The sequence below is a fragment of the Mustelus asterias genome, chromosome 20 (genome assembly GCF_964213995.1).
Source record: "Mustelus asterias chromosome 20, sMusAst1.hap1.1, whole genome shotgun sequence".
Taxonomy (NCBI): domain Eukaryota; kingdom Metazoa; phylum Chordata; class Chondrichthyes; order Carcharhiniformes; family Triakidae; genus Mustelus; species Mustelus asterias.
The window spans coordinates 59,192,678-59,207,252 of record NC_135820.1 but is presented as its reverse complement, the minus strand read 5'-3'; the positions used below and the strand labels follow the sequence as shown (position 1 = coordinate 59,207,252).

Genomic DNA, 14,575 nt, shown 5'->3' with positions numbered 1-14,575 from the left:
ATACTATTTTTTCACAGGCAGTTTTAAACCAGTTAAGTGTACCTACTGTGACTGAAAAGAACTTTTGCATTGCCGTGAACACATTTATTTTTAGAACAAAGTTTATACACGTTTCTGGTTTCAAATTTCAAAGACAGCCTAGATACAGAAGACTTGCAGATAGCTGATGTTCATTACAGCATTCCATTGTATCTGACTTTACTTTGTTGTGAATTGTTTCACAGAGATCCATATCAAAAATGGCACTCTGTGTCAGATAATAATCGAATCTGGGTTCATCCACAGCACGTCCATGACTTAAGTTATACTGTCGGACACTGGGTGGAGGCCAAATACCTGGCCACAAGGAGGGTTAGAAATAGGTTTAGCAAATCTGAAATGGGGGAGGAAAAATAAATTTAAAAATGGGGGGTGAAAGACGCATTTGAAAGAAATGCTGGCAAGGCTCACCTCTCCAGTTCTGTGCACCACAGAATATCCTCCTTCCCATTCATGATAACTGGGAAATGCTGATCCTTGCCCTGCTTGATGGAGTTCGACCTGGTCGTTATGGTCCTAACTTTGCTAAACTGTAGAACATTGTAATACAAAAGGTCAGAGTCCATCCATTTCATGAGATATACAACTAAAAACTCAATTTCAACACAATATAAATGAATTAACTTTATTTCACAACAGAGTAATATTAGTTATATATCTCCACAATTCTGAATTTTTTTTAGTTATCAGAATAATCTGCGTGCTTTCAGTGGGAAAGTGGACTTGATGGGAACATGGAACTGAGATAGGGCTAACACTGTAGTCTCAATTCTCTGACTCGCTGTGAGATCAACTTTTAGCTGAATATAGTGAAATTTGTTTTTTTGTTATGAATTAATTATGATGAACCAAAATAAAATATAAATGTAAAACTGCCAAATTGAAGTTCGCCCTCCCTTTACTGCTCCATCCTGCCAAAACTAAAAGTTCAACTCAAAGTGCAAAAAGTTAAATATATTTAAGTAGTTTGGAACAAGAAAAACCATCAGCCAATTTCATCCTCAGACCACTTCTTTGACCAAATTTGAAGTTACTAGATCGCAATTTGGCAGTTAAATAAGAACATAAGAATTAGGAGCAGGAGTAGGCCATCTGGCCCCTCGATTTTGCTCCGCCATTCAATAAGATCGTGGCTGATCTTTTCGTGGACTCAGCTCCACTTACCCGCCCGCTCACCATAACCCTTAATTCCAGTTACTGAGATCATGTCCAATGGTACCCTCAAACAATGTCCCTGCTGAGGCCTGCAGGATCAGAGGGAGGGAATTTAATTTACATGGGTCAGGTTTAATTTACACGGGGTCAGGTAGTTGCAAACAACCACTTCAGGTGCATTTCCAGTGCCCACTTCTTAATGTGTGATAGAAACTCTAGTGTCTGTTTGTGCAGGTGAGTGAGTTTTCCCAGGCCCTCTACAACTCCAGCCACTATCCTATTAATTGCCTGATCATGATGGTTAAACTGGATTTTTTTTTATGGCTTTGAGAGCCCAGAGCACTTGTCTCACCACCAGGCCAGTCACTTTGGTCACATTCAGCTCTTTAATTTGCATTGTAATTTAACAGCAAATTCTATGTCACCAAAGTTTCTCAAAAAGCAACTCAGGGTTGGGTCAGTTGAAAATGTTAAAACTGAAAGTGACAAGATTTTTTATTAAGGATATTAAGGAATATGGAACCGAGACAGGCAAATGGAGTTGAGATACAGATCAACCGCAATCTAATTAAATGGTAAAACAGGCATGAGAGGTTGAATGGCCTATTCCTGCTTTAAGTCCCTATTGTGGGTATGCCATTGATATTGAGTTGTCTGAATGGGTTGAATGTCATTTAATGTATTATAAAGAGAATGGTGAAGGATACAACAAGCTCTGATAGACTACAGAAAGGGTGAAGACGCCAAATTCACTGAATAAGCAGCTAATTCTTTGTCAATCTTGATGTAAATTGTTAAGAAGAACCGCCTTCTTCGGTTGTTTCGACACCTTCCCTATGTTCTTCCTTGTCTGATGTATATCGCTACTGCACTTTTTCTAAATGCAGACATTTCTTTACGTCGGGGTTATGCAATATGCAGTGTACCTTTCTAATGTGGGAAGCTCATATTGTAGAACATCCCCTGATTAGTCAGCACCTGGAATGCTTCAGGTGCTCAATAATGATCCTAATGGTCTCTGGCTTTAATTATTCAATCATTGCTTTGGTATGGCAAGGTTGTGGGATGATACAAAAAGCCACCTCTGAAACTCTTGCTCCCCTAGTAGTCATCCTGTTGAACTACTCAGAGGGCTGACCGATGGAGGGATGCCACAGAATAAATGCATTGAGGTAATTGACTGGGTAGCTTGCAGAGACATGTGTGATCCTATTTCTGTGATAGGACACTGAATGGACATTAATGGAGTGGTTGCCTTTTCTATTGTTGGCTGTTGCTGACTGGTGTCCTTGTGCACTGATCGCAATGTGCACGTAGTCAGTGACTCCCTGGGCGCAAGGAGAGCCAGACACTACTTCAAATCCTCAGGCTCTCTTCTGTTGAGATCAACAGGAAAGATGACGCACATCTGAGCTACTGTGAAAAGGACATTGATGATCTGGAGCTATACTGTAGCCTGGGAAATGTGAATGATGTCATCGGTAGTAGACTGAAAGGAATCCATTAAAGTTTGTGGGCATTTAAAGAGATGCCACATGATCCAATCAGTAACACATCCTACAGCAGGAGGCTGCAGAGGTCCGACTGGAGAACAGCGGTTTCTTGAGGCACTGTTCTTCAAATAGATTCACAAAAGTGACTTGCCCACTACACTCTATGTGCTGGCTATAGCCTTCTAAGAGCAGCTCCTCATACCTATCTTTCAAGTCTGATGTTGGTTGCTAAGATTGCTGCATCTCCTCCTCCTGCTCCAAATGTTCCCCCATTGAAATTAAACAGCAATTATCCACACACATAATAGACAGAAAGTGATGAGGCAAAACAGTGCGAAATAAATGATCTGAAAGCTGGAAGCTCTTAGAAATCCAGACAGCAATAAAACTTCAGTGGCCACGAGACACCAATTCTGTCATGCTGTATTGATGGCTCAGGTAGTGCGCAAGCATCTTCAATTTTTAGCTAAAATGGCACTGGTCTCCTAATTGCATCTTGGGGCCCTGATTTTAATATATTTATTTGGGTCTTGTCTGTCCTGGATCAAAGAATTGTGTGGCGATAGATGGCAGCATTGGGAATGATAGCACTAAATGTGCGGCTAATAATTTAAGCAGCTGTCTGCTCCATTCCTGCTGGTGGGCAGTGTTAAAATTAGACTTTTTAGCCGGAATTCTCCAGCCATTCACTCCCCACCGCTGCTGCCAGCGAGGTCGGAGAATTTGGCACTCAGCCAAATCTCTGTTCACTGCAGTGAATGGGAGAATTCCAGCTGCGAGTGAGGTCAGATCATCCGGCCCTTCATCTCATGTTAGATGGAAAATTAAAAAATAAAATGTCAGTTAATTTGGTATTTTAATTCCATTTAAACTATTTATATTTAGTTACAAAACCTGAATTAGTCAAAGCTTAGTTTCAAGTCTTTTGCTTGGATTCCACTATTTTACATAATTGAAAATATCTAGCCAACGTAAAATTAGAAAATGTTGTTTAGCATATTTCCATTTATGGCACATCATTATCTGCTGCCTCATTTAACCGCAATAATTTGTAGAAATAATCATTTTCATAATAACAGAAGCATTGACGGTACTCTGGTAATATTATTCAAAAGATTTTTTTTATCATTCCTGGCAAATTAGGAATAGATGAAAAAATATGAAAACTGAAGAGTCCAATTAACAGATTGATAACATTGCTATCCTGAAAATAGGTCTGCCTCTTTATCGGTATTGTTTTGTGCTGGGTGAAATAACCCATTTATTTAAACTATAAAATTTTACAGCTGGCAGAAATTATGATGGATGCTTACATCAGGCTCCAAGTAAAAAACTAAAGTGCAATTCTTTGATAGTGAATTTTTAAAAATCTCTGACTGCAGATAATCAAATGCTCACACCTGTCATTTCTGGAATTTCTTCAGAGCTAATTCTACTCTTCTGTTATCTCTTCAATGTAAGTGAAGTCGTAGGTTTGGATTTTCACAGAGCCTCTCTGTCATTGCAAAAATAGCAGAGGAGGCTGAAATGTGGAAGTATTTTCTGGAACATAGTTCCTACAATTTTTGTGGCGACAGTGGGGTGGGTTGGGGGGGGGACGGAATTTGGTCACGGGTTTGTACATGTACATTTTGTGCAGGCAACTGCCCATACGTCACAGCAGCTGCCTCCAGTCATTTCTGAATTTCATTCAGGTGAGATTATCTGGCCTCCCAGCCGCATGTCTGCCGCCGGTGGGAGATGGCGCATTGTTTGCTAGCGGTGGGATTCTCTGGTGCCGCCACTGTCGATGGGAATTCTCACTGATGTCACCCCACGCTGCCAGGAAATCCGCGGGCAGGGGTGCATTGCTGCTGGGATCGGAGAATCCCGCTGGCATGAACGATTGGAGAATTCTGGCCATGATGTGTGCAGATTAGACTTTGGAGGAACAGGCTTAAACTTTGCACAGAACTCTGAAGAGGTAGGGTATCCCTTTGGATATTGTTCAAGGGCACCCTTTGGGGGAGGTCAGGTACACTTTTGGGTCGGTCAAATGCCCTTTGCAGGAGATAAGGTACTCTTTGGGTTATTAAAAGTGGACATGAATGCATGTTAAAAGTGTATAAACTCACCGGAGCTGTCAAACGGAACTGTCAAAAGCAACTTTAAAGGCATTTAAAATTCCTGCCCTTTAAATCTTTGAAAAAACTGGGTGGAGTGTTAAACAAAATAATTTCTTTCTATTTCACTATATGTGTTGACATAAGCCTGAGAGCGAGACATAGGGTTAAATTGAAGGGTGATAGATGTAGGACAGATGTCAGAGGTAGGTTCTTTACTCAGAGAGTAGTAAGGAGGTGGAATGCCCTGCCTGCAACAGTAGTGGACTCGCCAACATTAAGGGCATTTAAATGGTCATTGGATAAACATATGGATGATATTGGAATAGTGTAGGTTAGATGGGCTTTAGATTGGTTTCACAGGTCGGCGCAACATCGAGGGCCGAAGGGCCTGTACTGCGCTGTTATATTCTATGTACTGGATTAGTGTTGGAAGACTGATTACAGAATGTTCCATTATCACAGTGGAGTGCCTGCCATTTGAAATTAATTGATAACTACAAGTGCTTATCAACAAAGTGGGACTGTAAATTCCAATGTTTGTTTCATAAGGGACTAAACACTTGAATGAAATGAAAGGGATTAAGCACTTGATATATGTTTGTTTTTAGAAGGGATTATTTGGTTTAAGGAATGTAAATTTTACGAATGAGGGTTTTTACTAAAGTTTGCAATAGATACTCAAGAACTTTATCTTATCTCAGCATGAATTTTGAGGTCTGCTCATGGTGGCTACTAGATGAATTGACATGGTAGGTGTAAGGAACCTGGGGTGATTGGGGGCAATGGGTTGGCATGAGGGCTATGAAGGGCCATGGGAGATGGGTATGGGGCACAGCTTAGCATGGACAGTATGAAGGACTATGGGTTGGATGGGGGCATAGGTTGCCATAGAAGGTTTGAGGGACTCTAAGGGAGGGTGGGCCCATGCATTGCCCTGGGTTGGCATGGATGAGAGGCTGTGAATGATGAGGGCTGTTTTGATTTATTGTTTTTTTAAACTTCTGCACAGTGCTGGTCCACCGAGGCAGACCTTCCATGCAGCCCACCTCTGCACTGCTCAGCTTTTGCACTCTTTCTGGGGTTGCCCGCCACGACTCTCATTTTCAGCTGCACCCTGCTGCCCAACTCCACTCAACCCCAGATCAAAAATCTAACCTTTTGAGGCATTTTCTCCAGGGTCGGGTTTGCAGGGCAGGGAATTGTCCCAAAATTCTCCCAATTCTGTTCACCTAACCCGTTAGCAAAAGTTCAAGCCATCGTGTTTCTGCTGCACTTTTAACAAACTTTCAAATTTGGAGTAGTAGTATCTGAGGAAACCCCTGCTCCTGAAGTCTTATAGATCAGTATCAAGCTCTCCTAGATCATACTGACCTGAGATTGGACCCTAATTAAAATGATAGAGGCTTGCATTTATTTATTCATTTCTCAGACAGGCTATCCCAAAGAACTCCAAAAAGTAGTTAATTTTTGTGGTGTAATTATTTTGTTGTATGTCAAATATTGCAGAAACTTGCAAACAGCAACACGCCGCAAATATCAACAATATAAGTGTCTAATTAATTTGTTTAGGGTTGAGGGTTGTATTTGGCCAAAACACTTTTGTTTTGATTTATTGTCACATTATTGGTATACAGTGAAATGTATTGTTTCTTGCGCGCTATACAGAAAAAGCATACCGTTCATAGAGTACATAGGGGAGAAAGAAAGGAAAGTGTGCAAAATGTAGTGTTAAAGTCACAGCTAGGGTGTAGAGAAAGATCAGCTTAATATATGGTAGTTCTGAGGGCAGCAGGAAGAAGCTGTTCTTGAGTCCGTTGGTACTTGACCTCAGACTTTTGTGCCTTTTTCCCGATGGAAGAAGATGGAAGACAGTATGTCCGGGGTGTGTGGGGTCCTCGATTATGCTGGCTGCTTTCCGAGGCAGCGGGAAGTGTAGACAAATCAATTGGAGAACTCTGCATTCACTTTCATCCATTGTCCAGGCAGAAAAGACTTCAGTTCAACCTTCCATGTAAAAGATGACATCCACCAACAACACAATATGGTCTCAGCAAAAAACTGAAGTGACAGCTTATGTTATGTGTTCAAATCATGGAGTGCAGCTTGAAAGCACAACTTTCTGATTCAGTAGCAAGAGTGTTATCCTGAGTCAAGCTGATATTCCTTTTACATTACATAGAGATATCTCTATCTCTAACCTGAGAAGATAATTCTCTACTGTGCCCCAATTACATTTCAGTTTTTCACTAAAGCCAGCCTTGTGTTCCTTCTAATTGATTCTGCAACTATGAACAATATATGGGGAAAAGGCATCTAGGCTTTTTATTCCAGATTGGTATCAAGTAACCCTTGCCATCTAGGCTTTTTATTCCAGATTGGTATCAAGTAAAACTCTCTATTGGAAGATGAACGGGGACATAGTCAGGCATGCCTACAATTTGTTTAAGAACATCAGAAGTAGAAGCAAGAGTAGACCTTTCTGCCAAGTGCCTGCATTGCAATCATATCATTATGGCTGCTGGTCTACCTTAATTCCACCTATGCACATTGATTTTGATTTTTGGTTTGGTTTGATTTGATTTATTATTGTCACATGTATTAGCATACAGTGAAAAGTATTGTTTCTTGCGCTCTAAACAGACAAAGCATTCCGTCCATACAGAAGGAAACGGGAGAATGCAGAATGTAGTGTTACAGTCATAGCTAGGGTGTAGAGAAAGATCAACTTAATGCAAGGTAGGTCCATTCAAAAATCTGATGGCAGCAGGGAAGAAGCTGTTCTTGAGTCGGTTGGTCCGTGACCTCAGACTTTTAGATCTTTTTCCCAATGGAAGAAGGTGGAAGAGGGAATGTCCGGGGTGCGTGGGGTCCTTAATTATGCTGGCTGCTTTGCCAAGGTAGCGGGAAGTGTAAACAGAGTCAATGGATGGGAGGCTGGTTTGCGTGATGGATTGGGCTACATTCACGACCTTTTGTAGTTCCTTGCAGTCTTGGGCAGAGAGACATACCAAGCTGTGATACAACCAGACAGAATGCTTTCTATGGTATAAAAGTTGGTGAGAGTCGTAGCTGACATGCCAAATTTCCTTAGTCTTATGAGAAAGTAAAGGCGTTGGTGGGCTTTCTTAACTATAGTGTCGGCATTGTCCCTTTTTCCAATAAAAAACTAGTTTCCAAATACTTATTGATCACTGTCTTGAACAGGTTCAGCAACTGAGCATCCACAGCCTTCTGGAGTAGAGAATTCCAAAGATCTATAACCCTTTGAGTGAAGACACTTGGCTCCAAATAGCCCACTGACCGCCAAAGTTCTCATGAAAATGGCTGCTTTGGCATTGGTCAGGAGCATTGCCAGTTTTTTATGCTCTATGTTTTCGTAAAAACATATCATAATTCAAGTGAACTTTAGCTGCATGCTCATAAGTCCTTGAAAAAATGAGCCATGGAACCAGACTCTAGCAATAGCCAATACTTTCTCAAAAGGGTAAAATGGGCAAAACATTAGCCTTGTGCCAACTGGTTTCAGTAGAATTCTTGCCATTGTCAGAGATTAGGTAGACTGCAACCCAAGAAGCTGAAAATATAATTTCATAACCCTTCCACAGTTGCAAGTTTTATGTTCAAAAGATTTCTCTCCATCAGCGACAAAGTGCTTCAATGTTTGTCTTGTCAAACTTTTTACCAATATGAATGAAAACAAAACTCTGACATTTTCATTTCCTTTTTTTGAGACAATAATAATACTATTGTCGAATCCTTTTTGCAACCATTATAAGGAGTGTGATAATCTTGATCCTAGAAGGATTGCATGTGTGTTAGAATAGCAAGACTGGGTGCTTTATAGATTTATTTACAGAGCTTCCGGAACCTCTCTGGAACTTAATTGTGAAATGTTGTGACTAGTGAGTTACCCCAATAATACTCTACCTTCAGTGGCGAGGGTAAGAGGAGCATTGCAGTAGACTTGTGCTAATTAGTATTTATGTTGAGAATCCCAAACATTTCTGTAGAATTTTTGCAGCTGTCAGAGAGAAGAGACTTTAACACAGTGGTCCTTAAAAACAGCCCGTAATATTTTTCATGCTTACACATTTCTTTAGTCTGAAATATATAGGAAGTTCTAAAATATGGGAAATGTTAAGTAGACATTCACCTAAAAATGATAACATTTATTAGATCCATGTCATGTAAAGCTTACCTTTGCTATCCTACCATGCTCAAGGCAGTCCTGGAGTTCCAGTTTATCTGCTGAAGAAGCAACCAGGGGCCTGAGAATGTGGAAAATCTGACTTCAGTGCCAAATATTCCATGTATTTTCTGTATCATGCATTTTCAAGTATTGCAGAGGCATTTCTTCATGTAATAAGAAGACTAACCACAGTAACAGCAATAGCTGAAATATTTATTGATGCTGGCCAATCAGGAACAACACTATTCACTATGAAGAAATGTAACCAAAGTTTTCAGAACAGTTTTTACCAACATCATGTCAACAAATGGAAGGCAAACGTGTAAACATACAGTGATCGATACAATGTCTAATATAAATATGTGAGGAATTCCTAAGTACTTAGTATCTATAATGGAGCCTTTGCTAGAAAAATATGATTTTAATGATAAATTTGTGCTCAACAAGATTCCACTGCATTTATTTTAGGAACATGTTACTGAAGCAGTACATTTCAAATGCTCTGAACTGAAATTTTAGTGCTCAGTATGAACTACGGTTAAGCATGTTTCCTTGATCAAAACAAAATAGGATCAAACAGCACAGATGGAGGCCACTCGGCCCATTATATTTCAACTAATTCGCTGGAATTCTACTGCCCCAACTGCCATGGAATTTTGATTTGATTTATTATTGTCACACGTATTGGTATACAGTGAAAAGTATTGTTTCTTACGCGCTATACAGACAAAGCATACCGTTCACAGAGAATGAAACAAGACAGTGCAGAGTGTAGTGTTACGGTTATAGCTAGGGTGTGGAGAAAGATCAACTTAATGCAAGGTAGGTCCATTCAAAAGTCTGGTGGCAGCTGGAATTGGAGCAGACAATGGAAATGTCCATTGACCTCGGGCAGGATTTTCCAGTCTCGGGTCGAGCCCATAGTGCCTGTTCCAGCTTTTTGAAAGAACTATTCAATTAGTCATACCACCCTGTTCTTTTCCACAGCCTTGCAAGTTTCTTGCCAAGTGTTTGTTATTGTTGGGCAGTAATTCAGGTTTATTAAAAATATTACTATTTGTTTGCCAGCTTACAATACTAAGCCGAAAATATTTTTTAGAACAAAAGGCATGGGGGCAATTCTCCCTGCCCACTGCGATGCTCCAGAAGCGCATTGGGCCGGGAATCATCAGCGGAGGCCGTTTAGCGGGCTCCCCGCTGGGCACCACAGCCTCCGCATGTCTCTGACTCCAGGTTTTCTGGAGTCATCAGCTCGGCACGGAGCTGATTTCAATATTTAAATGCTGATTTGAATCCTATTAGCAGGCCCGGGACTGAAGTCTCTGGGCCCGCTAGCCTCTCCCCCCAGCTAGGTGTGGTTCATTCCAGCGGGGTTTACAACAGCTTCCTACTAATGGGGAGATGGCGGCCCAAACCCACTGGAGTGAAGGGAGGCCATGGAGCCCCCCCCACAAGGGAGGTTGGAGGTAAGGGGATGCCCCCTGGGCATTGCCAGCCTGGCCCCTGGCACTGCCCAAGGGTGAAAGTGGCAATGCCCAAGGGGCACCTTGGCAGTGCCAAGGGGGCAAGGTCGAGGGTGGGCGTATTGCAGGTGGCAGGCCTAATGGGGGGGGGAGGCCGATTGGTGGGTCTGGGGGTTCCTGCTGCCATTCCGCAGTTGGAATCAGTAGCTGAGGGAGGGATGGGGTTGGCCATCTGGGTGGGAGAGGGAGGGGGGAGGGGAGATCGGGACTGCCAGGGGTGGAGGGGAAGGGGGGAAATTGGGGGAAGAGGCAGAGGGACAGCGATACAGGGTCCAGAGCTGGCCAGCGATTAGGAGACTCACAGTGCAGAGCCAGTGTGTATGCGCAGATCCTGGCGCTGACAGATGGGTGCATGGGCAGTGACCCGCTCAGCACTATGCTGCTGGCCTCTCCAGCAAGAATAAGCCGGCCCCCTAACTTTTCAATGTGAATCTCGCTAGGGTACTCTGCAGTGCTCAGAGTGTGGGAGATTCATTTTGAAAATCCTGCTAAAAAAACCAGTGGGAGTTACTCCAGTTTTGAAATTTTTTGGGAGAATTGGCCCCACTATATTTTAATCTAATCGTGGAATGATTTCAATGCACTCATATCAAATTACTTACTCCCTGTTATTTAATAATGGCGTTAACCAAATTATAATAAACACGTTAATACCCTCAGTAATTTAGCAGGGAGGGGAATACAAATGTAAAAAATAGCATCAAGAGTAGTGGTTTTGCTAGTGGCAAGGCCACTTGCCCACTTGAGCCTGCTCCGCCATTCAATAAGATCAGGGCAGATCTAATTTTAGCCTCAACTTCACATTCCTGCCTAGCCTTGATAATTGTTCACCCCCTTGCTTAACAAGAGTCTATCCAATTCTGCCTTCAAGATATTTAAAGACTGTTTCAAACATCTTTTGAATGGTTCCCTGTACCACATTGTTATGATCAGTTTGTTCATCCACCTTGCAGCCTCCACTCTCATCCAAACAAGCTGGGAAAACCTCAAACCTATTAGACAATTGCAAATGTTGCAGATGTTGACACTCTTGCCCTTTGGGTCCCCTTACCTGCTTCACTTGCAGCCACACCTTCCTGTCCCTGACCAAACCAGAAGACCCTATCATAAGTGGTATAACTGCCTCCTGGTACAAAACATCCAGGTAACTTTCCCCTCCCTTATGTGCCGCAGTGTCTGCAGCTCAACCTCTAGCTCAATGGTTCTGCGCCAAAGCTGCACAAGCCACAAACACTTACTGTAGACATGTTTGCCCTGGATCACACTGGCATCCAGGAGCTCTCACATGCCGCAGCCTTGGCATATCACCTGCCCTACCATCATTAATGTGTTTTAATTAATTACTTAATTCTATTATTCACTTATTTATTTTACTTTTTAATATAACTTATTAACTTTTACCAACAGTTTGTATTCTATATTAAACCATTGGAATGGAACAGATCTTAACCACTTACCAGATTGTCACTGAACAGCCAACTCCTCTCCCTGTAGTAGAGTAATAACTAATTCCTAACATGGTGAGAAATTTCAAAAAAGCAAAGGAAAATAAACATCTCCTTCCCCTCCTCACTGAACTCCCCCACTCACCAAACTCTCAGGCAAACACTCAGCTCCATTCCTCAGCTGCACTCTGTTTGCCTTAGCTGCACTAAAGAACCATGAATTTAAAGTAAAATTGAATGGAGGCTAGAGAAACCAAATTCAACCAGTTAACCTGTGTCTGCGTGTCTAAGGCTTCAAGAAAGAAAGAACAGTACTTTCCAGTTATTGTTGATTACAGGCCAAACTAGATTTTATATGAACAAGATTAACACTTTCAACTCCCTCAGCCACCATACACTTAGGGCCCTATTTTACCATTTGGAGTCTAAGGGGCGGATCCGGGCGTAATGCAGATCCGAGCCCGGAATCCTCTTTGCAACGTGCCCATACACTTTTTGCCGGCTCCAGTCTGATCCGCGCAGTGGGCGGGGCTTAGTGCTGCCAGAACGATCGGAGCTCTGAACTGCGCATGCGCAGTTCGAAAAAAATCTGAACCAGCGTGCCCGGGCGTGAAAGAAAAAAAAACAGCAGAGAGAGAGAGAGGATGGACTTGGGAGAATCTTGCAAACTGAAAATAATGTAGCATCTCCTTTGTGCTGCCTAATTATCTATGGGAAAGGTAATTAAACTAGTGTCCTCGTGAGCAATTACTGACCTGTATAATATGTTTATGATCTGTAACTGGATTGTTGATGTCCCTGTAGCCATGAGCCAGGTGCTCAAATGTTCAGTGTCATGTGGTGAACTTGGAAGAATTGTCCCCGTGGTGGAACTTGGTTGGAAATAAGATTCAAGGAGATTACTAAATCTGGGAAATCAACCATAGTGAAAAGAAGTTTGTATTGGCAACTCTTCTCTCACATTCCATGGCAGATGTGCCCCTACTTATGAATGTGATTTGCATGGGCAACGTTGGGTGCAGCTAATCTGCCTCTGGAGCAGCCTTGGATCCTTTCTTTCATCTTGTTTTCATCTGAACATTGCACAGAATTAGAGGAATTCCCTTTGGAAGATAATGTCAAAATTATAATCGCAGGAACTAAAAACCTGACAGTCAAAAATTTGGGAAAATATTTCAAAATATGGATGGGGAGATATATATTTTGAAATATTTTCCCAAATTTTTGACTGTCAGGTTTTTAGTTCCTGCGATTATAATTTTGACATTATCTTCTAAAGGAATTCCTCTAATTCTGACAATGTTCAGATGAAAACAAGATGAAAGAAAGGATCCAAGGCTGCTCCAGAGGCAGATTAGCTGCACCCGACATTGCCCATGCAAATCACATTCATAAGTAGGGGCACATCTGCCATGGAATGTGAGAGAAGAGTTGCCAATACAAACTTCTTTTCACTATGGTTGATTTCCCAGATTTAGTAATCTCATTGAATCTTATTTTCAACCAAGTTCCACCACGGGGACAATTCTTCCAAGTTCACCACATGACTCTGAACATTTGAGCACCTGGCTCATGGCTACAGGGACATCAACAATCCAGTTACAGATCACAAACGTATTATACAGGTCAGTAATTGCTCACTAGGACACTGTAATTTAATTACCTTTCCCATAGATAATTAGGCAGCACAAAGAAGATGCTACATTATTTTCAGTTTGCAAGATTCTCCCAAGTCCATCTCCCCCCGTCCCCCCCAACCAGAGATCCATCTGAGGCCGTCCCCCTCCTCCAGCAGATGCCAGCGGAAGGCCAGGAAGGTGCTGCAGGCTCTCGAAGGACTGCAGGTTGGAAGGATGGTGGAGGGAGACCAGCGATCGAGGTAGGTTGGGGGTGTGCACTGCCGAGGGGGGCCTGCCTCCCAGGGGGGTCTGATCCCGGGGTGGGGGGGCCTGCCTCCGAGGGGGGGTCTGATCCGGTGGGGGGTCTGCGAAGGATGGTCGAGGAGGATGGGCTTCGGAGGTTCACCTGCAGAATAGAAATCTGCTTCGGATTTTTATTCTGCAGGTCACTTACAGCGCAGATCCGGAACGGACCAGAAGACGGTAAAGTGGGATTTGGCAGTAGAGTTGGGCGCGCGGTTCATTAAGTCGATTTAAATGCATGCTAATGCATTTAAATCGTCGGGCCGCCCAATTCGGGCGTGGACCGGATCCACGCCCGAATTGGGTGTTGGTAAAGCCACGATCTGCTCAGATTCGGGTTAAAGACCCGACGCCCAAATTTACCGCGATTTCGCGCCCGTTGGTAAAATAGGGCTCTTAGTTTCTCAGTTTCACTGCATTTACCTTTGATATGAGCATTTAAGCATTTATACAATAACACTAAAATTCATTAAGTTCTCTGAATCCATTGGATTCATATTTTCTACAAGTGACTTTTTATGAATGGAAGAATCCTGTCTCTCTATCCAATCTATCCTTAACATTATTTAATTGAATTATATTTGTCCTATCTGACTGCATTCACTGTCCACATGGCCTTAAGTAATTTACATTCATACATCAACCAACAGACAATCTCTAAATTCATGCATCTGCCAAACATCTTAAAACGTATCTGCATGCCA

The 14,575-nt window shown here is 42.3% G+C and overlaps 1 protein-coding gene across 1 annotated transcript in view; it reads right to left on the bottom strand.

Annotated features, from left to right (window-relative positions):
- Positions 1-14,575, bottom strand: part of dnmt3bb.1 (DNA (cytosine-5-)-methyltransferase 3 beta, duplicate b.1) — a 233,427-nt gene that overhangs the window by 14,689 nt on the left and 204,163 nt on the right. Inside the window, exons 20-21 of the mRNA XM_078236641.1 lie at positions 8,991-9,060; positions 451-569 (exon numbers count right to left, since the gene is read on the bottom strand). Of these exons, the coding sequence (XP_078092767.1) occupies positions 451-569; positions 8,991-9,060 (189 nt within the window). The remainder of the gene's footprint in view (positions 1-450; positions 570-8,990; positions 9,061-14,575) is intronic.